The sequence below is a fragment of the Megascapheus bottae genome, chromosome X (genome assembly GCF_031878675.1).
Source record: "Megascapheus bottae isolate mThoBot1 chromosome X, mThoBot2.hap1, whole genome shotgun sequence".
NCBI classification, from domain to species: domain Eukaryota; kingdom Metazoa; phylum Chordata; class Mammalia; order Rodentia; family Geomyidae; genus Megascapheus; species Megascapheus bottae.
Window position 1 is genome coordinate 41,468,578 of NC_143547.1, and position 26,270 is coordinate 41,494,847.

The following is a 26,270-nucleotide window of genomic DNA, read 5'->3' on the forward strand; positions in this document are numbered from 1 at the left end:
CCTATATTTCATGCCAAGATAAAATAGAGTAGTAAATATTTAAGACATTCAAAGGAGAAAATGTGAACCAAGGACATTGCATCTAGTGGGAACTGACTTTGGCTAAAGAGTGAGATTAAGTCAAGCAAGAGATTAAGCAAGAGAGAGATAGAGATGATTAGCTGCAATAGTTACTTGCAATATCCGGATAAAATGAGAGTTCAAATGCATATCTGAGTTCTGAGCATATGCTTAGAAAATGTACATATAGTACAACTTTATGAAAAGAAATGGGGAAAGCATATGCAAAACATTTGTCTATTCTTAATCATTATATTGACAGCATTGTTAGTGTACTTACACCAAGACTCTGATATAAGGTCGTATACATATGTATGTCTGACAGTTTAATTCTACTCTCTATCTCTGAGAATTAGAGCTTGTGGCATGGAAGAAGAGAGATGTAATTCAAAATGTTTTCAGTTTAAAAAATATCACATTTTAGAAATTTTGGAGGGGTACCTATCTTTCTGAAACTTAAATAAAAATTTCTCCTTTGCTCTTAAAATAATCTGTGGGATTTAATCTTGATAATTTCCTTACAATTTTGAAATAATTTTGAGATTTATTTCACATATACAAAATTTATCCCCTTAAAGGGGGCTGGGAGTTTGGCCTAGTGGTAGAGTGCTTGCTTAGCATGCACGAAGACACGAGTTTGATTCCTCGATACCACATACATAGAAAAAAAAGCTGGAAGTGGTGCTGAGGCTCAGTGGTAGAGTGGTAGCCTTGAGGAAAGCCCAAGGACAATGTTCAGGCCCTGAGTTCAAGCCCCAGGACTGGCAAAAAAATTAATAATCCCCTTAAAGTATATAAACTCAATGATTTTTTTAAAAAGTAAAAGTACTTGAGCTCAAGAATTCTAAGTACCATTGTTTCCTTTGAAATGTGGCTTGCCTTCCAGTTTATGCCTGTTGGTTTTCTAATGCTTCTTTAAAAATATTTTCTTCAGCTTATAGTTGTTATACTATGTATCTGTTCACCCATGATTCATGCCTGTAATCACAGCTATGCCTAGGCAGTTGAGATATGAGGACTGTATTCAACTAACCATGGTAAGAAGCTTTATGAAACTGTTTGCTCCAATTAATCACCAAAAAGCCAGAAGTAGAGCTGAAGCTTAAGTGGTACAGTGCCCGTCCTGAGCAAAAAAAAAAAAACAACCCAGAGGCAGTGTTTAGGCCCTCAGTTCAAGCTCCAGAATGGGTATATACACACACACACACACACACACACACACACACACACACACACACAAATAAAATGAATAAAATAAACCAATAAATAAAATGTAGTTCTGTCCCATCCCCCCTGGGGACCATTTGCTGGTTTTTTTTCTTTAATAATACTGCCTTAAAATTTGTATAATCTAAAATCATTTTATTATTCTGAATCTTTGCTCAGATCAAAGGAAAACCATTAATTAGTTCAAGCCAGCTTGCCTCACCCACCTCCATCTGGTAACTACCACCCAAGGGAGGGTCATAGGTCTTTCATAACTCAGGCTACTCTCTTGCAAGTCACCATCCTGTGGCTACCACTCAGATTCCTTTTAAACAAATCTATCACAATCTAACTGCCTCAAGGAGGAGTAAAAGGGGGAGAGGGAAAATACAAAATACCTAGATGTTGATCAAAGGCAAACAAACCGTTTCTGGGCACTGCTGCTCATTCTTCTATTTTTTTATGTCACTTGTGGGGCTTAAACTCTGGGCCTGAGCATGGTGCCTGACCTCTTCAGTTCAAGGCTATTGCTCTACCACACTGAGCCACAACATCAATTCCAGTTTTCTGTCCTCTTTCTTAAATAAACTCTTTGCTACCTCACTGTAACTATACTTGCTTGCCATTCCTAAGTTTATTCGCATACAACTAAAGAGCAAGAACCCACTATGCTTGTATGTCAAGATGACTTCTTTTTTTTTGGCCAATCCTGGGGCTTGAACTCAGGGCCTGGGCACTGTCCTTGGACACTTTTTGCTCAAGGCTAGCACACTGCCACCCAAGTCACAGCACCAGTAGTGGCTTTTTTTGTGTGTATGTGGTAGTGGGGAATTGAACCCAGGGCTTCATGCATGCTAGGCGAGCATACTACCACTAGGCCATGCTCCCAGCCCCAAGATGACTTCTTAAGTGTAACAATACTTAGAATCTGTGAGTGAATAAGGAACCATTAATACAAGTATTTTCTTCCCATTCCTCCATACCTGATGTTGGCTTGGCAATTCCCTGATCTGGTAATGTTCTGAATTTCTGATGTTGTTCATACCAGTCACTCACGGTCATAGTGGCCAGGCTTGGATAACCAGCTCCAAACACTCTGCAAAAATCATACTGCATTTAGAAAATGAAAATAGCACCATTAAAAAAAGCCTCTTCAAGCCACCCAAGCTGCTGGTGGCTCCCACCTGTAATCCTAGCTACTCAGAGCGCAGAGATCTGAGGACTGCAGGTCAAAGCCAGCCCATACAACAAAGTCTCTGATCTCCAAATAATCACCAAAAAACTGGAAGTCGTGCTGTAGCTCAAAGTGGTACAGCGTTAGCCTTGAGTGAAAAAGCTCAAGGACAGAGCCCAGATCAAACCACATGACAGAAGAAAAACAAGGCTCTTCAACCTGGGTTCTAGTAGCTCATGCCTATAATCGTAGCTACTCAGGAAGCTAAGATCTGAGGATTATAGATCAAAGTCAGCCCAGGTAGAAAAATCCATGAGACTCACTCTCTCTGTCTCTCTGTCTCTGTCTCTCTCTGTTTATAGCCTGGTCATGGGGCTTAAACTCTGGGCCTGGGCACCGTCCCAGAGCCTTGAGCTCTTCAGCTCAAGGCTAGTGCTCTACCACTTTGAGTTACAGTATAACTTCTGATCCTCAGATCTCAGTCTCCTGAGTAGCTAGGATTACAGGCTTAAGCCAATGGTGCCCACCTATAGACCCATTATTTCTGTTAAACCATTCAGAAAAAGGCAGAGGTAGTGGATCAAGTGGTAGAACACTACCCTTGGGCAAAAGAAGCTCAGGGACAGTGCCCAGATCCTGAGTTCAAGCCCCAGGATGGGCAGAAAGAAAAAAAAACGCTCTTCAACTCATTTGTACAATTACTTAAATATGTTGTTTTATTGTTTATTTTTATGTTGGTTGTGGGGCTTGAACTCAGAGTTTGTTGTCCCTGAATTCTTCGGAGCCACAGTTTTCTAGTGGTTAATTGGAAATAAGAGTCTCTCAGACTAGGTCTGGGCTTGCTTTGAACCATGATCCTCAGATCTCAGCCTCCTGAGTAACTGTGTGAGCCACTGCACACAGCTTGTTGTTTTATTTTAAAACTTCTTTACTTTATTTATTTATTTATTGCCATACCTGGGGCTTGAACTCAGGACCTGAGCACTGTCCCTGAGCTTCTTTTGCTCAACATTAGCACTGTACCACTTGAGTCACAGCACCACTTCAGCCATTTTCTGTGTATGTGGTACTGAGGAATGCAAAACCAGGCCCTATCACTAGGCCACATTCCCTGCCCAGCTTTTTCACTTTTAACTCCTGGAGTCAGTTGCTTACCAATCATATCTACACAGGAGGCTGAGGTCTAAGGACTGTGGTTTAATGCCAGTCCAGGCTTCAGGAAATTCTGTGAGGCTTTGATCTATAATTACCAAAAAGCCAGAAGGGGAGCTGTGGCTCAACTGGCAGAGTGCTAGCCTTGAGCAAGAAAGCTCAATGACAGCATCCAGACCCTGAGTCCAACCCTGGACTAGCCCCAAAATAAATCTCGTCTCTTTACTACTGAGCTATGTCTGTTTTAGGCTCATTCTCTACCCATGTAACGTCTCTGGCATTGTACAAACTTCTGTGAAGATGCCTATAAGGGGATATACAGGAAAGAGCATTAAAGTCAAGAGCTTTCAACAGAAGACAAATAGCCTAGGATCATTCATTACTGCCCCAGGGAGCAGTGATGCCATTGTAGAATGGGGATTGACAGTTGGAGGCTCATAAAAGTACAGAAGAGACATCTGTAACCCAATGGAATAGCTTTAAGAACTCAAAATTAAATTACAAACAATGGTGGGAAGAGTAAGAAATCATGGAAAAAAACTGTAACATCTACAATTCCCAATTAGATTCTTTTTTTTTTTTGGGTACTGTTTTGTTTCCATGTGTGTGTGCTTAGACATGGACATGCTCATGTGCCTTTCCTGGGGATTGAACTCAATTCTGGGCCTGGGCACTGTCCCCTAGCTTTTGTTTTTGCTTAAGCCTAACTATCATTTGAGACATGGTCCTACTTCTGATTTTGGTGGTTAATTGGAGATAAGAGCCGTATGGAATTTCCTACCCAGACTGGCTCTGAACCATGATCCTCAGATTCCAGCCTCCTATATAGCTATGATTACAAGTGTGAACCATCAGCATCTGGTTTACTGTTTTATTTTTTAAGTTTGATGTAAAAGGAATTCTTGGGGCTAGGAATGTGGCTTAGTGCTTACCTAATACGCATGAACCCCTGTGTACCACATACACAGAAAAAGCCAGAAGTGGCACAGTGGCTCAAAAGAAGCTCAGGGAAAGGGCTCTGGTCCTGAGTTCAAGCCCCAGGACTGGCAGAAAGAAAGAAGAAAGAGAGAAAGAGAGAAAGAAAGAGAGAAAGAAAGAATAGAGAAGAAAGGAAGGAAGAGAGAGAGAGAGACAGGAGGGAAGGAAGGAGGGAGGGAGGGGAAGGAAGGGGGAAGGAGGGAAGGAAGGAACAAAGGTAGGAAGGTAGGAAGGTAGGAAGGAAGGAAGGAAGGAAGGAAGGAAGGAAGGAAGGAAAGAAGGGAAGGAAAGAAGGAAGGACGGACAGCTTTCATAGGTGAAGCCCTGGCTTTGTAAAGATGCCCATTCTGTGTGTTCCTCCTACAGTGTCACGGAACCAGAGAAATAGGGTCTCCACATACAATTACCTTCTAGTCTATTTATTACTTCCTAGGAGTACTTACGTGGCTTGGGCCTTATTCCGAGTGAGGATGAAGGGTTTCATTGGAGGTCTCTCCTGAAGAGATGAGTGAGAAGCTGACACCTAAGAAGAAAATTAATTTCAGAGATGAATTTGCCATTTTACCCACCCTAAATGCAGAATCTCACATTTTCTGGCATCAGAAAAATTTCCAGATTCAAACTATATTCCTTATCTCTGTACCAGTGTTTAAGATACAATTATCTTCAAGTATCTTGAGTACCTTGCTAAAAAGATCGTTCTCTGGCTGAGAGTTTGGCCTAGTGGTAGAGTGCTTGCCTGGCATGCACGAAGACCCGGGTTTGATTCCTCAGTACCACATACATAGAAAAAAGTGAGAAGTGGTGCTGAAGCTCAAATGGTAAAGCTCTAACCTTGAGAAAGTCCAAGGACAATAGTTCTCAGGCCCTGAGCTCAAGCCCAGGACTGGCAAAAAAAAAAAAAGATAGTTCTCCAAGGAATCTTCTTACTTCAAGGAACAAATATCTTTTAATATTACGCTTTTTGGACAGCTACTCCTTCTTTTGTTTTCCCCCAGTCTCCCCTTCCCACAGGAAAATTATTTCTTGGCTTTAAAATAGCACCTTCGGGGGCCAGGAGTTTGGCCTAGTGGTAGACTGCTTGCCTAGCATGCACGAGGACCCGGGTTCGATTCCTCGGTACCACATACTTAGAAAAAAGCCAGAAATAGTGCTGAGGCTCAAGTGGTAGAGTTCTAACCTTGAGAAAGTCCAAGGACAGTGCTCAGGCCCTGAGCTCAAGCCCACAACTGGCAAAAAAAAAGAAATGGCACTGAGATAAAAATAAAATAAAATAGCACCTTCGTAGAGGTAGTCAGCTTTCATTGTGGCTCACTTGGATTCAGAAGCCATCTTGATGGGCATGTAACATATGACCATATAAAACGATGTTTATCGAAATGAACTCCAAGAAATGGAAACAAGAGGTTCTTTTTAGTGTATTGTTCACAGTGTTTACTTTTTTGTCCTTCAATTATTCCCTGTCCACACCTCTCCCTCCCTCCCTCCCTCCCTCCCTCCCTCCCTCCCTCCCTCCCTCTCTTCCTCTTTCTCTCTCTCTCTCCCTCTCTCCCTCTCTCCCTCTCTCCCTCTCTCTCTCTCTCTCTCTCTCTCTCTCTCTCTCTCTCTCTCTCTCTCTCTCTCTGGCAGATCTAGGGCTTGAACTCAGGAATTTGGAACTTTCCTTGAGCTTTCTCAGGGTTAGCACTCTATCCTTGATAAAATAGGGGCCAGGAGTGTGGCCCAGTTGTAGAGTGCTTGCTAGTATGCATGAAGCCATGGGTTTAATTCCTCGGTACCACACACACACAGAAAAAGCCAGAATCAGGTGCTGTGGCTCAAGTGACAGAACCCTTGCCTTGAAAATGTCCAAGGACTTTATCCAGTCCATAAATTCAAGCCCTAGAACTGGCAAAAAAATAAAAATTAAATTAAAAATAGAATAGAATAGTGCCTTCGAGGAAGATTCTAAAGATTACTTTCTTGACCATTTTCTTGATCAATTCTCTGAACTGAATCTAAATCCTTTTTCTTTTCTTTTTTTTTTTTGCCAGTCCTGGGCTTGAGCTCAGGGCCTGAGCACTGTCCTTGGATTTTCTCAAGGCTAGAGCTCTACCACTTGAGCCTCAGCACCACTTCCGGCTTTTTTCTATGTATGTGGTACCGAGGAATCGAACCCGGGTCTTCATGCATGCTACCAAGGAATTGAACCCAGGTCTTTGTGCATGCTAGGCAAGCACTCTACCACTAGGTCAAACTCCCAGCCATCACTTATGTTTTAAGGCAGCATTTTGCTTTGCATCCCAAGCTATCTCAAATTTGCAATTCTCTTTTTTTTTTGGCAGTCCTGAGCTTGAGCTCAGGGCCTGAGCACTGTCCTTGGACTTTCTCAAGGCTAGAGCTCTACCACTTGAGCCTCAGCACCACTTCCAGCTTTTTTCTATGTATGTGGTACCGAGGAATCGAACCCGGGTCTTCATGCATGCTAGGCAAGCACTTTAACCACTAGGCCAAACTCCTGGCCCCTAAATCCCTTTTCTTTATCCTGGCCTTCAGTGGAAAAGTGGAACTATTAGGACCTCTAAAACCCTTTCCAGGGTAAATATGCTATTAACTGGCAAGAAGTCCTAGGGGGGAGGTGTTAGAAATGGCTGTTCTTCAAATGCAGCAATGGTATTCACTAGGCACTAACTTGAAAGTTAACACTTCAGTTTGTGGGGATGGGAGGGAAAAACTGGGAAAGATCAAGAAAAGGGGTAATGTCCAAAAAGAAGTATATTCTTGGTACTGGGAATGTGGCTTACTGGTAGAGCGCTTGTCCATTATGAAGCCCTGGGCTTGATTCCTCAGTACCACACATAAACAGAAAACGCCAGAAATTGTGCTGTGGCTCAAGAGGCAGAGTGCTAGTTTTAAGTAAAAGAAACTCATAGAAAATTCCCAGGCCTTGAGTTCAAGCCCCAGGACTGGTCAAAAAAATGTACTCTTAAGCCAGGCATGGCGGCTCATACCTGTAATTCTAGCTACTCAGGAGACTGAGATCTGAGGACTGCAGTTCAAAGCCAGCCCAGGCACTAAAGAAGAGAGACTCTTATCTCCAATTAATCACTTTCTAGAAAATGGCAAGTGGGGCTGTAGCTCAAGGGGTAGGGAGGATACCTTGAGCTGAAGAGCTCAGGGACAACACCCAGGACTGGAGTTTAAGCCCCATGACCCCCCCCCACACTATATATATATATATATACATATATATATATATAATGTAACCCCACATTTATAATAGTGTCTCATGCCTATAATCCTAGCTACTCAGGAGGCTGAGACCCAAGAATCATGGTTCAAAGTCAGACTGGTCACAAATATCTGAAAGACTCATCTCCAGTGAATAATTAGAAAACTAGATGTGGTGCTATAGCTCAAAGTGGTAGAATGCTAACCTTAAGCTGAAGAGCTCAGTGTCAGCCCCAGGCCCAGAGTTCAAGCCCCACGACCTACGGCGGGGATGGGGGGGAATAAAATAAAAACTACCTACCAAACAAAGGGGGGAACAGGGCAAGATCCAGAAGGGTCCAGCCTCAAAATGGTAGAAACCCAATCATTTAAATATGTTCAAAGAGCTTTCTTTAAGGCCTTCCAATACTAAACTGCTGGTTCTTTGATCCTTTAAATGCAAAGATATCCTTAGACAAGAGCTCCTGGGATAGTTAGAACGAATCAAATTGAAAAAGAAGTTCATTTGAGAGTTTAAATAAGTGCTTATGACCAAATGATGAATTTCACTTAATTCATGTTAAAGCCAATACCAAAGAGCAAGTAGCAGTAGAGCCTACTGTTCTACAGTAGGTCTAAAACGGTGTTGCAATCTTCAGTCAGCCAAGGCTGTTCCAACTGATTTTCTAGTCCAATATTCTGGATATTCTGTGCATGAAGATGATACTTTGTTGTGGTGTCTCCTTCCTGAGTGATATTAAGGAGTTAAAACTGCATCATTGTGGAAGGCCATGTTCGAAATCCTCTTCCAACCTAAAAGCATTCACTGGCCTTTTAATTATCCTTTCCACCTTTTTTTGTCTCTCCTCTAGTTCTATTTTTTTCTTACCTACTCCCACCCTACTCTCCCTCCCCTTTATTACAGTAGATTTTTTTGTTTACTTTAAAATTTTTTATTGTCATAAAGATGATGTATAAATGGAAATAAATTGGGAGAGAGTAGGGTGAAGGAAAGAGGGACAAAAGCATGTGAAGGGGTATCAATGTTAGAGTAGTAATGTACCCACTACCTGGCGAATGTAACTATAACCTATTTATAGTAGATTTTAAAGGTCACCTATGTCTCCCTTTAGCAGCCATGACTTCCTAGAGAAAAAAAATCAGTGTTAATTTTAGGGAAGTCACTGTGTTCTAGGATATGTCACAAAGTTATAAGTAACCATGAGTGTGTTACAGGTTAGAAAGCCCTGGGAAGCCCCGTGCTGGTGGCTCATACTTGTAATCCCAGCTCCTTAAGAGGCTAAGACCTGAAAATAATGGTTTCAAGCCAACCCAGGAAAGGAAAGTCTTTGAGATTCTCATTTTCAATTAACCACCAAAAACCAAAATAGAACTGACTCAAGTGGTCAAGGGTAGCCTTGAGCAAAAAAGATGAAGGACATGCCTTGAGTTCAAATCTTAGTACTGGTATAAAAATAATGAAATAAAAAGCAAGCCATGGGGAACAAATTATCCTAGTGAGACATTAGCCTTTCTCCAATCATTATAAGGACAGCACTGACTTTATGGACTCTTGTAAAGATTTCAATAGGATATTCACATTCTGAGAGCAGTTTTCCAAACTATGTGGGAAGTGGCCAGACTTACCTCTCTTGGAGAAGAGTCTTTTTCTTTGAGGATTCTTATTTCCTGATCAATGCTCTCCATCTCTTCTAGGCTGATACCAATCCACCTTCGAAGGTGAAGGAGGTAATATTCTCGAACACGCTCATCATCTGCTTGTCCACTTTCCACAGCAGATTTCAGTGCAGACAACCTGTGCTCCAACTCCTTCTTTTGCTTGTATCTGTTTCACAGAAAATCATTACCCATGAACTTAAAAAAAATAATTAGCAAGGGCCGGGAGTTTTGCCTAGTGGTAGAGTGCTTGCCTAGCATGCACGAAGACCCGGGTTCGAATCCTTGGAACCACATACATAGAAAAGCCGGACATGGTGCTGGGATTCAAGTGGTAGAGCACTAGCCTTGAGAAAAAAGCCCAAGGGCAGTGCTCAGACCTTGAGTTCAGTACCCAGGACAGTCAAAAAATAGTAATAATTAGCAAGAGACCACAAATTTGTGTGTATATTTGTGTGTGTTTGTGCACACATGTGCCTTTGCTCATGTGCATGCATGCTGGTCCTGGGTGCTGCCCCTGAGCTTCTTTTGCACAAGGTTAACAGTGTACCACTTAAGCCAGAGCTCCACCTCGTCTTTTAGGGGGTAGTTTATTGGAGAAATGAGTCTCATGTACTTTTCTGCCCCGGCTGACTTTGAACCAAAATCAAGATCTCAGCTTCCTGAGTAGCTAGAATTTCAAACATGAGCCACCAGTGCCCAGCTCACAGTAAGATTTTTATCTATGTAAATATCCAAGTTGTGAGTATAATGATTTCTTCCTTGCAGGAAACATTTTTAAATTTTTTTGTTTATTATTTATTTATTTTGTAGGTTGTGGTGCTTGAACTGTGGACGTGGGGGTTGTCCCTGAGCTCTTCAGCTGAAGGCTAATGCTCTACCACTTGAACCACAGCACCACTTCTGGTTTTCTGGTGTATAACTGGAGATGAGTCTCAGGTACTTTAGAGCCTGGGCTGGCTTTGAACTGCGATCCTCAGATCTCAGCCTCCTGAGTAGGTAGGATTACAGAAGTGAGCCACCAGTGCCCAGGACAGGAAACAGTTTATAACCCAAAGCTTGCCACCAAGCTATTTCCTGGGACTACAAGGCAAGGAAGGGCCTACCACTGAAGTGGGCCTACCCACTGAAGCTAGAGAATGGGAGATGCAATCTGATCTCAGCAAGTCAGGATGAGAGTATCATATCAACACCTGATTAGATCAATCCTTAGTAGAATAGAGTTCAGCATCATAGTGTCTTTGCAACTCATTTACCTGACACTGATGGAGGAATTCCTAAATAACCGTCTTCTTTTCTTCTAGGCTAAACATTACTGGCTCCCTAACTTATCTCATTTTAAGGCTCCTAACTACCTCAGATGGCCATTTTAGAATATATTTGGGGAAAAAAGGCATCTATCATTATTTTAACAAGTATCTCTAAAGTACCAATTGCATTTTACTGCTGAAAAAAAATAGTTTATAAAAGCAAGCCTTTGCTTTCATGTAGCTTTCACCCAAGTGGTAAAGGGCCAGCTATGAGTAAAAAGGATAATGAGTCACAAGGATAATGAGTCTGTGTGTGTGTGTGTGTGTGTGTGTGTGTGTGTGTGTGTGTGTGTTTGCTAAGTGTTCTGAAGCAAGGTCAAGTGTACAGAATGATAGTGAGGAGGTAGGTATACTGGGCAGGAAACAGCTCTCCAAAGTGGTGCCACTGGACCAGAAGCTTCAAGAAAATAATGAAGCAAGCCTTAGTGACATCTAGAAAAGATGTCTGTAGAAACACATACAAAATCTCCAGGGACGAAGTGTCTGGCCTGACATTTTGGAGAAATAAACAGAAGTGTCTTGAAGTGGAACAGAAAAGAATGATAGGTAATGAGGTGGAGAGTGAGTCAGGGTCTTGTGGTCAGGATCCTATAGGTTAGGACCCATAAGCCTAAAAACCCTGGAATTTGAGATAGAAAAGTCACTGGAGTCTTTTGAAAAAATTTGTGACATAAAAAGACAAGATTGCTGGGCACCGTGGCTCATGCCTGTAATCCTAGCTACTCAGGAGGCTGAGATCTGAGGATCAAGGTTCAAAGCCAGATAAGGCACAAAAGGACCTGAGTCACAGCAACTTGAAGTAGGAAGATAGAAGTAGTGATAGAGGGGTAAGATGTAGATTTATTTAAAATATACATCAGGCTGGTTTTGCAAATATACTAGATATGAGGGCTTGAGGAAGAGAGGAGTCAAGGAAAAATGCAAAGATTTCCAAAGCAAGCATGTTAAAATATCTGTCTGGAACCATGTATCAGGCCTACAGGATCAGAAACTTCTCTACAGGTGCTCACCTTAATGAGGTCTTAAGTCTAAAGTCCATGGACTGAGTTCAGGGCAAGGGGGTGTGGTTCCTGAACTCCTGGAAAGTTTATACAGAACTCTGTAATTTTTTTTTGTTTTCCATTGTCATTTTCTTTTCTTCCCTTCCCTCTCCCTCCTTTCCTTCCTTCTTTCCTTCCTTTCACTGGAGAGAGATTTTTTTTTGCCAGTTCTGGGGCTTGAACTTAGGGCCTGAGCACTGTCCTTGGACTTTCTCTAGAGCTCTACCACTTGAGCCTCAGCACCACTTCCAGTGTTTTTTTTCTATGTATGTGGTACCAAGGAATTGAACGCAGGTCTTTGTGCATGCTAGGCAAGCACTCTACCACCAGGCCAAACTCCTGGCCCCAGTGAGAGATTTAAAAAAAAAAACAACAAATTATTAGATAGGCCTATAACCTAATTATGCAAATCCAGAAGTACTACCTATAAGGTACTGTCATCAAAAAAACCCAAAAAACTTCCGAGTGTTTTTTTTTACCTACAAAATAGAAACTTTCTGTTATATTATGCCATCATCAGAAGCAGCCTTCCTAGTAAAATATTATACTGGCTAATTCCAAGTTGATGAAAGCTACTAAGTATACAACTTGGGCATGTTTAACAAGTCCCACTGTTAACTACTACTCTCTTTCCTGAAGTACAAAAATAAAAGGAAACCATAAGGGCTATGAGATGTATAAAGTCCAGTATAAATTCTATATCAGTGTAATGATGCTCTGAACAAGTTTCTTTGGCTTCTTTCTCTAGTGTGTGTGTGTGTGTGTGTGTGTGTGTGTGTGTGTACTAGGGATTGACTTCAAGGCTATGCATTCTTGCTTTGCTTTTTCCCTCAAGGCTGGCACTCCACCACTTTAACCATACCTCTACTTCATTCCATCTTCCTATGCACACCTTCCATGTACTTTTTTTTCCTCCCTTCTCTTCTATTTCCTTCTATGACTTTTCTCGCTTTTATTTTTAGACTTCTTTGTTCTTCGACACCTGTTCCTTCAAGCCAGTGTTTTTTATACCCTTTATAAGAACCTTGTACTCAAATGAGACCTCATAAGGAACCTCTGTAAAGAGAAGCAAACATAAAATGTGCCTTGGTCGGAGTTTGGACTAGTGGTAGAGTGCTTGCCTAGCATGCATGAAGACCTGGGTTCAATTCCTCAGTACCACATACATAGAAAAAAAACCAGAAGTAGTGCTGTGGCTCGGGTAGTAGAGATCTAGCCTTGAGAAAGACCAAGGACAGTGCTCAGGCCCTGAGTTCAAGCCCAGGACTGGTGGGAAAAAAATTACAACTTTGTTTCAAATGGATCAACTATCAATGTCTATCTAATTTGACTCTTTTTTTTGGTTGTTCATTTTTGTGTGTGGATACTCCATGGCAGCATCAGGATTGTCAGATGACCAGCCAGTAAGTAACATTTGATTTCCCTCTTCATCTTAAAATCTTTGTACCTTTGCCTTTCTTATCTTGTCTTTATGAGCTATCTTCTCATTTCAATTTCCTATCAATGACACTGTTATTTAGCAGGTATAAGTTTTCACTCTACAGTTGTCTTTCCCCATATTATAAATATAATCTCTCAACCCATTTTATACCGTTTCAAATGATGTTCTTTTCTTTTGTATGCTATAGAGAGAACACTAGAACTGAGAAATTGAACACCTGGGTTTAAGTTCTGAACAGACTGCCTATTAACTATTTAAGGCAAATAAATTTACAGGAGCCAATTTCATATCTTTATATCTTTCATATCTTTATAATTTTGTATCTTTCTATTTCCTGGGTTGTTAGAGGATTAAATGAAAAAAAAATCAAATTAATACGCTTACAGCAATATAAATGCTATTAGCTGATGAGAAAACAGAAGCTAAGAGAGGTTATATGACACTCCATCTATTAAGCAGGAGAAATTACTATGCTAGGCACCAGTGGTTCATGTCTAAAATCTTAGCTGAGATATGAGGATAATAGTTCAAAGCTAGCTAATGCAGAAATGTCCATGGGACTCTTATGGCCAATATCACCAGAAAGAGAAAAGTGGAGCTGTCTTAAGTGGTAGAATACCCACATTGAGCAGAAACAGCTATGAGATAGTACACAGGCCTTGAGTTCAAGCACCAGTGCTCACAAGAAGAAAGGAAGGAAGGAAGAAAGGAAAGGAGGGAGGAAGGGAGAAAGAAAAAAAGAGAGGGAGAGAGGGAGGGAGAGAAAGGAATTAAAGGAAGGAAGGAAGGAAGGAAGGAAAAGAAAGAAAGAAAGAAAGAAAGAAAGAAAGAAAGAAAGAAAGAAAGAAAAGAAAGAAAGAAAGAAAGAAAGAAAGAAAGAAAGAAAGAAAGAAAAGAAAAGAAAAGAAAAGAAAAGAAAAGATGATAGAAATGGTCAACCCAAGTCTTAGGATTCCAAAACAAATTTTGCCTCCATTGCCTCCATCTTACTTCTTACCATTTTATTTGTGTCCCCTGGATACCAAGTTCTTAATATTATTCAATTATGGGGATGGGCACCAAGAGATACAATAAGGACAGTAAATACCTTTAGTCATGGTCTCTGGCTTTGAGGAGTTCCAAGTTTAAGTGTTGTGCTAAGTAATATGATCTACGTACTACATACAATAGCAGAGGAATAGGTAGGGGGAGAATTCAAAGAGGATATAACATACTCTTTCCTCTCTAGCCTCTTGAAAATCCTTCTCTATGCCTTGTTCCTTCTTGAGTGTTTTTCCCGACTGCTGTTTACTCTTTTTCTTTCTCCTTTATCTTTTTTCTTAGTTTTAGTCCTTAGCTTTTTTCTTTCTCTATGTTCTTGGGAAACTCATCCATACTTACCAAAGGTAGACGTTCCTAACATTTTGCATCAGCTAGAAAGCACTCGCCTAAGTTTTAGTAGCCTGCTTTAATCTTTTGGGGAAGGTCTACCCAGTCCTCACTTTAGGACTTACATTCAAACTCAATAAACCCAAAACTAGGCTCATTACTTATTCAACTTCTACTTTTTCATTTCTATCAATAGAAAGGGGATGCTGTTAAAAAGATAAGAGGGCAACTGGAGATTATACATAAAGAATCAAGAGAGGGGTGATGTACCATTGAGGTATTTTATTTAGGATAGTCTCAGTATCTAAAGCCATGAGCAAATGGAATTAAAGATAACAAAAGAAGGCCTAGGTAGGTACCATTGTTTGTGGTGCTAGAGGTTGAACCGAGGACCTCATGCATGCAAAGTGCTCTACCATTGAGCTATATCCTTGGCCCCAAATAAATTGTTTTCTAATCATATAAATGCTGGGAGTTTGGCCTAGTGGTAGATTGCCTGCCTAGCATTCATGAAGACCCAGGTTCAATTCCTTGGTACCATACACATAGAAATGCCAGAAATGGTGGTGTGGCTTAAGTGGCAGAATGCTAGCCATGAGGAAAAAAGCCCAAGGACAATACTGAGACTGAGTTCAAGCCTCAGGACTGGCAAAAAGTAGTAGTTCTGATTGCTTCATCTTCATTTTTACCATTTCATCATGGTTGGATATTATTAACTAGTCATTCTGCCTCTCTTTTGGTATTCTATATATATATCTATTACTTGCAGAGCAAGAAAGCTGATCAAGTCAAGACTTAGCTCTAAAACCTGAATTCAAACCCTGGGACTAGAGAAAATAAAGATAATGCCAAAAGAATGGAAGACAAAACAAGGAGACAAGTTTTTTTTCACCCCAGTTGGATTTTTTTTGAGATCCTCAGATCTCAGCCTCCTGTAATCAGCTAGGATTATAGGGCAAGGAGCTTCCAGTTGGATTTTTAAATTAACATCAAGATTAGTGCAATGTGACTTAGTCTGAAAGTTACTATGAGAAACAACATTGTTACCATATATCAAGAGCCTTTAAGATCCTTTCATCCCGTCACTGGTCCTTGCACTTCAAGGCATTATTAGTATTACTAAAAAAAAAAAAAAACCCAAACCTCAATCTAAATATCTGATAATAGATTAATTTAAACAATTATGGTATAACTATAAGATTGTATATAAACAATCATTACATAGCATGGTTTTAAAAGACACGGGAAATGATCACAATGTTAGGTTAAAAAACAATAAAATGGGCCGGGAGTTAAGCCTGGTGGTACAGTGCTTGCCTAGTATTCACTAAGACCCGGGTTCAATTCCTCTGTACCACATACATAGAAAAAAGCCGGAAGTGGTGTTGGGGCTCAAGTGGTTGAGCCTTGAAAAAGTCCAAGGACAATGCTCAGGCCCTGAGCTTGAGCCCAGGACTGGCAAAAAAATGAATGAATAAATAAATAATGCAAATATGGCCATGCTTTTTCAAGAGAAATAAAACTCTTCATTGGATCTCAGTCGGTATATTAATCAGAATACACCTCTTCAACAGGGTCTATAGCTAAAGAGTTGAAATAGCTAATGTTTATAAAATACTAATGTGTCAGATATTATGCTGCTTTTGTTTCATTAATCTCATTTATGATTTTAAATCCTATGAAATAGGTACCACGGTTTGTAGATAGATCATAGAGGAGAAAACACAAGGCTCAGATAGTTTAAAATCCAGTGGACTATAAGTAAAGCTGGGACTAAAACCCAGGTCTCTGACTCTGTAAGCAATATTCTTAGCCAAGAATATATAAAGTATAGTTGTTTCTATGGCAGCCCTGTGCTAAGACTTGATTCTTTATATTTAATCCTGAAACTGGAAGGACCTATTATTATCCCAGTTTTACAGCTGGGAAAATTAAGTAAGTTGACCCAAATCACAGAGTAATCAAATGATGGAACTGGAGATCAATCACCTTGCCAAATTTTTAGCAACAAGGTTTCTCCTTTACCTTTACCTCCCAAGCTCACCATGATCAGGAACCTACAGCATCATTCCTTCTTCCTCTCTGTCACCATATATTCCAGCATTATTTAGTTGCTTGCGGGTTGGTTCGTTTTTGTGCATTCCTATCATAGCAATTTTTTAAAGCCTCTATGGCTTTATAGTATGAGTAAATTTCCTCTCTCCATCCTCTGTATACTATTCCTAGTCATCATTAAATAACTCAGCACAGGAACTGCCTTTTCCAGAGAGCTTTCTCTTCCTAACTCTGGTGAGTTTTTCTTCCTGTCTTTTCATTTACCTTGTACATTCTCTGATATCTCTATATAGAGAAATTCTTCTATGCTTATTTTCTTTCATGGCAAGTACCACCCACGGTTATCCAAGCATTCAGATTATATCTTTAATACCTTGCAGCTCCTAAACATTGAGTAGACTTAAAAACAAAAGAAAACCTGAAGGCAGGTACCAGTTCATTCAAGTGCTACTATTGGCACAAGAAACACACACACACACACACAGCCACAAGAGTAAGCAGTTTTTGCAAGATCACATACATGGTGAAGTTGTGGCAGGACTATGATCAGTTCAGGATGTTAAACATGTGATCAACTAGAGCAGCTTAATAAACAGAAAGTAAATGGATAAACAGGGGAGAGTTTGTGACTTCAGAGATATTTACTACATATGAATGCTGGGTTATGCTGTGACATGGAAAATATCAAGATACCTTTTTTTTTTGGCTAGTTGTGGGGTTTGACGTCAGTGCCTGGGCACTGTCTTTGGGTTTTCTCTAGGCTAGAACTGTACTACTTGAGCCTCAGCACCACTTCTGGCTTTTTTCTGTGTATGTGAAACCAAGGAATAGAACCTGGGTCTTCATGCATGCTAGGCACGCACTCTACAAGTAGGCCAAACTCCCAACTCCCAAGAGATACTTTGTTAAACTCCATTGCTGCTATTATCATCCTTAAGGTAGTAAGACTTTGAAGGTTTTATACACATATATATATATATACACATATATATGCACATATGTATATATTTATACATATCAACAATGGAAAGAGGCTTTTAAAAAACTTGGGTAAGTTTTGTTTCACCATGGCATTTGATCAGTAAGAAGCAAGTGTGTTACATAGCATTATGTCCCTTCCTCCGTATCACACAGACACACTAAGACATGCACTCATCCCAAAAGCACTACTGCAGCTTTAGATTACACCTATAAACCCACCTCTCTATTTTAGCCTGTCTCTGAGATGCCATAGCAACGAGGTTAGGATAGGCCATGGAGGAACTAGCAGTGTGATTTTCAGTTGAGTTGGTCTTGGTTTGGGGCAGCTGAAATTCTGCCACATGATAGCAATGGCACTGAGTTAAGTAGTGTATAAAGTGTTCTCGAGCCTGTTGTAAATGATCTAGGCGCTTGCTGGGGTTGACCTGTTTCATTGTGAAGGCTCCTTGAAATGCTGGCACCAGCAAGTACTTCAGGTCGGTAGAAGCGATCTCTTCCAAATCTTCATTTTGGCTGGAAAAAGCAGAGAGGAGGGTGTGATACCAGGCTGAGTATTCAAACTATTTTCCTTGCTTCCTGCGGAAGGGGAGTGTTGGGAAGATGTGAAAAGGCAAGAGCGGTCAGTTTCAATGGAAGTGGCTGGGCGTTGCCACCAAATATACCTACTAGGGAGCGAAGGGAGGGGGACACATGATCGCAATTAAAAGTAGGAACTAAAAGGTCTTAAAAATGCTTTCCACTCAGGTGCAAGGCTCCACCCTTAGTAATAATTAATCATCTGCCTTCTCAGTGGTTACTCCCTTCTCCCCTCCGTACCTGAACAAATCGAGCTGCGATAACATTTCAGCAGCCTTGTGAAGTAGGTCCAGTCCCTTAGACACCTTATCCTGGATTGCCCTGGAACCGCTGGGTTCCGTCGCCACTTCCACTTCGTCCAGAAGTCGCTGACTAGTTTCGAACAGCTCCGGGAGCCGCGGCAACAGTAACTCATCTGCAGATGCCGCCATGTTGAAGAGGGAAGAACCAGGCAGATCCACTTCCAGGGTTGAAGGCAATCTTATGAAAGGTAATTCCTGCGAGCCTGACCGACACCGGAAGTGGCGCTTCATTGGCCAGCAGTCGCGCGTTACCGACGCAGTTAGACTTCTGGGAATTGGAGTCCGCCGGCCCTGGCAACCGTTTCCATAGACTCATTTCCCCCGGAGGCGGGTGAAAGGGCTTAGACATGTGTTCAAAACAAACACACCACAAAAGCCGAGAGTTCCGGCTTTATCCTCCGTAAGTTGTGGCTGACAAAAGACTAAGATGTCCCGTAGGCTCTGATACCCACGGGTAGCGACGCTGAATCCAGGTCCTGAGGGAGGGTGCTTTTAGCTTTAGGGGCCTGACAAATGTGCGCCTCACCTACCTCGCTAATCGTCCCCCAGAAGTGGAGTCAGAGTAGTCAGAGGCTCCAATCGCCATGCCGCTCCCTGGATTTGCCAAGTCGGGTAAGCACACCAGCAAATTGGAACTGGCGCCCCGCCCCCGCCCAGGTTTCGTCACCCACCTCCTTGAATCCCACGGTCTTCCCTACCAGTCCTTGCCTTTAGGCTTCACGCCCCTTGCTCGCACCCCACACAGCACTATGCTTTTGTGCCATACCCTGAAGAGCTGCTCTCCCAAACCCCCAGGACTTGCTAACCCACAACTCTGACCTCCCCACAGCCACCTGCCTTTCGAACCACCGCGTTCCCAGGTCAAATGTTACTTCCTTTGTGCAACCTTCTTAGACTTCCCTCTCTCCCGCAACTCTCAGCCAGTCAACTCGAGGTTTCTGTAACATCCTCGTCATGACATCTAGTTAAATCTCCCCACAAGATCACATTGGGTTCATCTTCACACCACTCTGAATTTATTTTTAAAGTACTCACTATTATATGAATAGAAAAAAACACAAAGAAATGTTTAGCTAGGTATGTTGGCTTACTCCTTTAATCCTAGCTACTCAGTAGGCTGAGATCTGAGGGTCGGAATTCTAAGCCAACCTGCACACGAAAATCCTTGAGACTCTTATCTACAAGTAACCACCAAAAAAAACGGAATTGGTGCTGTTGCTCAAGGGGTAGGGAGGTAGCCTTGACCTGAAGAGCTCAGGGACAGTACAGAGGCCCAGAGTTCAAGCACCATGACCGACAATAACAACAACAAAATGTTTGGAAAGTAAACCAATCCTGCAGAACTTCACTATTCAATATGTGACTACAACTACTTGAATGTGGCTATTTAAATTGAGATATACTATAAATATAATCAATACATCAGATGGTGAAGATATTACAAAAATGTCAAAACATGTCATTATTTGATTACGTGTAGTATGCTGTCAAATTATATTGAATAAAATACATTCTTCGAACTAATTTCACTCATTTCTTCACTTTGAAGAATGTACATGCACTACAAAATTTAAAGCTCATATTTCTTGACTCATAAATTACTACTGGACAGCACTTGGTGTAGAAATGTAATTTTACATGTTTGAAAGAAGGGACATCATTGCTTTGAGCAAATAGATATAAACACATACTGGAGCCCAGTGCTGCTGGCCCATGCCTGTAATCCTCACTACTCAGGAAGCTAAGATCTGCAGATCAAGGTTCAAAGCCAGCCAGGGCAAGAAAGTTGGTTGATTTCCAATAAACTACTTGGTAAAAGCCAAAAGTGATGGTGTTGCTCAACTAGTAAAGCTTTAGCATTGGGCACAGTCTCAGGGACCGCGCCCGGGCCCTGACTTCAACCTCCAAGACTGGCTAACAAAACCTAAAACATAGTCGAATAACTGTGGCTCACACCTATAATCCTAGCTACTCAGGATCTTGACATCTGAGGATTAAGATTCAAAGCCAGCCTGGTCACTTAAGTCTACGACACTCTTCTCTCCAATTAACCACCTGAAAACCAGAATTGGTGCTGTGCATCAAATGGTAAACCTTGAGTTGAAGAACTCCAAGACAGCGCCCAGTCCCACAGATCAAGCCCCATGACTGACAAAAAAAAGAAAAAAATACGTATGACTTTCCAACACTTTGAATTGTCCTAGGAGACTTAAACTAAATAGAAGATGCTCATCCTAAGCTGGGTGCAGTGGCTCACGCCTGTAATCCTAGCTCCTATGGAGCCTGAGATCTGAGGATTAAGGTTCAAACCCAGCCCAAGAACTAAAGTCCATAATACTCTTATCTCCAATTAACACCCAGAAAACCAGAAGTAGCACTGCGGTTCAAGGGGTAGGGCAGTAGCCTTCACCTGAAAAGCTCAGGGACAGCACCCGGGCTCAGAGTTCAAGCCCCATGACCAACAAAAAAAAGGCCAATCTACCTCCTAAAAATAAGCTTTTCAACTAAACATGGGGAAGAACGGGAAAATCATATTAAAATCATATGAAAAGAAATAGAGAACAGTATACAACAGTGTTGTTTTGTAGTGGCTGTCAGAAAACCAAGAAAATACAAACCATTGCTTGCTAAGAATAGTTCAGAAGGCTACTTAGATATGACATGAAGCCCTAGAATTTCAAACCGGAAATGAAACCTCAAAAATAAGGGAAAATCCTAACCTGGAAATAAGTAACTTGCCCAACCAGTTTGTGGCAAATCTAGTTTCAGTTGTTGCTACTCAGTCCATAAACCTTCAATTAGATTGGGCTTAGAAAAAAAATGGAAAAAGGCTTCCATGCAGGACAGATGAACCAGAACAGTGGCTAGTAAGAGGGACCTGAGACAGGGACCAAATCCAGCCTTTTTAGGCTTCACAGATAATGCTAATAAATTTGCACTTCAAACCCCTGTTTTATTACCTACAGCAGAAGTGAGGTTCTGTCAAATTACCTACTCTGCTTTCTGTTACCTCTAGTCACTCTAGTAAACAACTTTTAGAGAGAGCCCTGGCTATGATTACATAGAAAATGATAACCGAGGCTGGATGTTTATCCTAGTGATAGAATGCTTGCCAAGCATGCACAAAGACCTGGGTTCGATTCCTCTATACCACATACATAGCAAAAGCAGGAATTGGTACTGTGGCTCAAGTGGTAGAACATTAGCCTTGAGAAATCCCAAGGACAGAGCTCAAGCCCTGAATTCAAGCTGCAGGACTGGAAAAAAATGACATTTGTAGAGAAGACTTAGAAACTTGTTAATTGGGAACTAAATATAATTTATACTAGGCTCAAGAAAATGTCAAAATCTGAGCCAGTCGGTGGCTCATGCCTGTAATCCTGGTTACTCAGGAGGATAAGATCTGAGGATCAGGATTCAAAGCCAACCCAGGCACAAAAGGACCTGAGACTCTTACCTCCAATTAACCTCTAGAAAACAGGAAGTGGGGCTTGGCTCAAGGGGAAAAAAAGGGAGTAGGGTGGTAGCCTTGAGCTGAAGAGCTCAGGGACAATGCCCAGGCTGAGTTCAAGCCCCATGACCAACAAGAAGAACAACAAAAAAGTCTAAATTTATCTCCAGTTAATCAGAGAAAAAGGTGGAAGTTGATCTGTGGCCCAAATGGTAGAGTTGTTATCCTTGAGCATAAAGAGCTCAGGGATAGCACCCAGGCTCAGATTTCAAGCCTCAGGATCAACAAAATAATTCTGCTACTGCTGCTGCTACTACCACTAAACACAATGCATTTCTTTGTGTTTATTTGGATTAAAACATGTCTTTACTGCTGCTTGGGAGGAAAATATGCAGAATTTGATTTTGACACTAAACTTTGTAAATTCTTCTTGTTTATGCTGGTCCTGTGGCTTGTTCAGGGCATAGTCACTGTCTCTGAGCTTTCCCATCTTTTTTTTTTTTTTTGCCAGTTCTGGGTTTGAGCTCAGGGCCTGAGAAATATCCTTGGGCTTTCTCAAGGCTAGAGCTCTACCACTTGAGCCACAGCACCACTTCCAGCTTTTTCTATGTAACTGGTACTGAGGAATCGAACCCGGGTTTTCATGCCTGCTAAGCAAGCACTCTACCACTAGGCCAAACTCCGGCCTCATCTTTTTTTTTTTTATTCTCCTTTATTTTCCTAATCTTTTTTTTTTTTTGCCAGTTCAGGGGCAGGAACTCAGGGCCTGGGCACTGTCCTTGGACATTTTTGCTCAAGGGTAGTGTTCTGCCACTTGAGCTACAGCACCACTTCCGTTTTTTTTCTGAGTATGTGGTACTGGGGAATGGAACGTAGGGCTTCGAGCATGCTACTACTCTACCAGTAGGCTACATGCTCTGCCCCAACCCTGAGCTTTCCCAAAAGCTTATGGCTAGTTTTCTAATACTTGAGCCATAGGCTTTATTTCCAGCTTTCAATAATTTCTTAATTTTATTTTTTATGTTTTATTGGTCGTGGGGCTTGAGCTCAGAACCTGGGCATTGGCCTTGAGCTTTCTCAAAGCTAGCCTTCTACCACTTGAGCCTCCAAACCATTTCTGGGTTTTTCTGTGCACGTAACAAGGAATTGAACCCTGGTCTTCGTGCATGCTAGGCAAGCGCTCTACCACTAGGCCAAACTACTGGCCCCTAGCACTCCTTTTTTTTTGATCAAAGCTATCACTCTACCACTTTAGCCACAGAGCTAATTCCGAACTTGGAGGTTTTGGGTAGTTAATTGGAATAAGAACCTCATAGACTTTCCTGCTCAGGCCTGGCTTTGAAACCTGATTCTCAGATTTCAGCTTCCTGAGTAGCTAGGATTACATGTATGAGCCACCAGCTTCTTGCTTATTGAACAGTTTTTATGGTTTTCACAATGATAATTTTTGTAGGAGTGATTAAAAATTGCTTTCAGACTGCTTATTGTTCTTTAAGCATTGCATTTAATCTCATTTCAGGTTGATATTAATATTAATAAAACAAGTTAGGGAAAAAGTAATAAAAACCAGTTATTTGTTGTATTTCTGTGCATTTTATCATATTAAATTCCTCTTGTGAATGGGAGATTTTGTATGTGTGGTTGGGCAGGGGTGCTTTTTGTCCTAGAGCTTTAACTCAGTGCCTGGATGCTGTCCCTGAGCTTTTTTTGCTTAAAGCTTGCACTCTACCACTTGAGCCTCAGCTCTATTTCTGGCTTTTTGGTGATTAATTGGAGATCCGAATCTTATAGACTTTCCTTCCCAAGCTGGCTTTAAACCCAATCTAATCCTCAGATTTTATCTTCCTGATTAGCTAGAAATATAGGCATGAGCCACCATTTCCTGGCAGACCAGAGATTTTTAGTTTAAGTTTGCCACGTACCAGTGGTTCATACATGCAATACTATCTATGTAGGAAGCTGAGGCCTGGAGGATCATAGTTTGAGGCCAGCTAGGGCAGAAAAATCCACAAGAGTCTATTGTCAACTAAGAAACAAAATACTGGCTTGGTTCTTGGCTCAAGTGGTAAAGTACTGAATTGAAAAATGAATGAATGAGGAACTGAGAGTTTGGCCTACTAGTAGAGTGCTAGCCTTGACAAAGCCCAAGGACAATGCTCAGGCCCAGAGTTCAAGCCCTAGGATTAGCAAAAAAAATTGAAATGGGCCAGGAGTTTGGCCTAGTGGTAGAGTGCGTGCCTAGCATGCACCAAGACCCGGGTTCGATTCCTTGGTACCACATACTTAGAAAAAAAAATCCAGAAGTGGTGCTGAGGCTCAAGTGGTAGAATGCTATTGAGCTGAAGAGCTCAGGGACAGCTCCCAGGCCCAGAGTTCAAACCCCATGATCACCTAAAAATGAATAAATGAATGAATTAAATTAAAATCAGAAAAATTCACTAAGCTCTGGTGGCTCACATCTGTAATTCTAGCTACTTAGAAGGCTGAGATCTGAGAATCAATGCCTGAAATCATCCAGGGCAGATAAATCAGTGAAACTCTTAATCTCCAATTGACTAGCAGAAAGCCACAAGCAGAGGTATAGACCAAGTGACAGAGTGTCAGCCTTGAATGGAAAAAGCTAAGCAAGAATGATATGTGTCCAGAAATGTGGTGTAGTGGTAGAGTGCTTGCCTAGCAGGCAAGAAACCCTGGAATTGATTCCTTGGTACCACACACACACAAGCTGGAAGTGATGCTGTGGTTCAAGTGTTAGAATGCTCGCCTTGAGAAAGCCCATGGACAGTTCCCAGGTCCTGAGTTCAAGCCCTGTGAAGGCAAAAAATGGAAAAAGAGGATGACAGGCTCTGAGTTCAAACTGTAGTATGTGTATACACACACATACACACATGCTCCTAGTTTATGGGAGATAGAATGAGCCCTTAAAACTATTAAGTATAATGGTAAATTCTTTCTGGGGCATAACTTTTTCCAAATAATATTACATAGTTTCTAAAAGGAATGATATATTTGAAGAGGACACAGAACTGTTTACTAATTCAGCTTGAGACCCATTTTTCGTGGGACTTGAATTCTGGACCTGGGCACTGTCCTGAGCTCTTCAGCTCAAGGCTACCACGCTACCACTTGAGCAACAGAGCCACCTTCTGTTTTCTTGTGATTAATTGGAGAGCAGGGTCTCTTGAACTTCTTAGTGTCTGGGCTGACTTTGAACCAAGATCCTCAGATCTCAGCCTCCTGAGTAGTTAGGAATACAGACATGAGCCGCTCTGCCTGCATGACCCATTATTCTTCAGAAGTGTGATACCCCTAGGCACCTCAGAGGGCCTTGAGGCTAATTTCACATAGCCCTATCACTTTACTAAACATCCCTGAGAGTTACGAGACTTGCTTAAGGTCCCAAAGCAACAGTGTACAAATTGGGTTTAAGTATGAGAAGCTAGTGTCCAAGGAAACAAAAATATCTTATCTTTGTTATCTCAAGTTATCTGTGAATGCCTGAAGAAATGAGATTATCTGTTAAATACTTCCCTCTGTGACTCCTAGATAGAGGTGAGAGATTTAGTCTTTGTGGGACTTCATAGATTTGTTTTCTTGGGTACAATATTGTATGATTTGTACGAGAAAAGTTAGTTTCATTATCTGCCTATATTGATGATGATTTGATGTTTAGGTCCCCTTTGGACTACTTTGGAAGGTTCACTATAAATGCTGTACTTGCAATACTATTAACAATACTAATTGAACTTCAAATTGTATGCAGTGTAATGTCAAGGACATATTGGATCTTGAGAAAAGTATTGTTATTGCTTAGTGCTCACAATCCCCATCATAAAGTTTGTGTGTGTGTGTGTGTGTGTGTGTGTGTGTGTGTGTGTGTGTGTGCTGGCACTAGGAGTTAAATTAAGAGCCTACTATTCTTAATTAGCATCTTTTGCACAAGGCTAGCACTGTACTACTTAAGGCATACTTCCACTTCTGACTTTTTGCTGGTTAATTGAAGATAACACTCTCTCCAGTTTGGGCTGGTTTCAAACAACAATCTTCAGATCTCAGCCTCCTGAGGAACTAGGATTATAGGCATGAGCCACCATGCCCAGCTTCACAAAGTATTTTTGAGATTTGAATTGTCCTAATTAGTGACAATGAAACCTGGGTTTGGCCCTAGGCCCAAAGTCCAGGAATCCCAAGTGAAGTCTGTCAGCTCATCCCCATAATCCAAATTAAGAGACATTGGGAAGGGCAGAGAAAGGAGCTTTATTATATGCCATCCCTGGGAAGACAGTACTTCAGCACATCTTCAGCTTCAG

General features: G+C 41.4%; 1 protein-coding gene across 1 annotated transcript in view; it reads right to left on the reverse strand.

Moving 5' to 3' along the window:
• Igbp1 (immunoglobulin binding protein 1) overlaps positions 1 to 19,096 on the reverse strand; it is a 34,957-nt gene extending 15,861 nt beyond the window's left edge. The window contains exons 1-5 of the mRNA XM_090326117.1: positions 18,448 to 19,096; positions 17,851 to 18,144; positions 9,407 to 9,605; positions 5,014 to 5,093; positions 2,250 to 2,362 (exon numbers count right to left, since the gene is read on the reverse strand). Of these exons, the coding sequence (XP_090182243.1) occupies positions 2,250 to 2,362; positions 5,014 to 5,093; positions 9,407 to 9,605; positions 17,851 to 18,144; positions 18,448 to 18,740 (979 nt within the window). The 5' untranslated portion in view covers positions 18,741 to 19,096. The remainder of the gene's footprint in view (positions 1 to 2,249; positions 2,363 to 5,013; positions 5,094 to 9,406; positions 9,606 to 17,850; positions 18,145 to 18,447) is intronic.
• Positions 19,097 to 26,270: the final 7,174 nt, after the last annotated feature.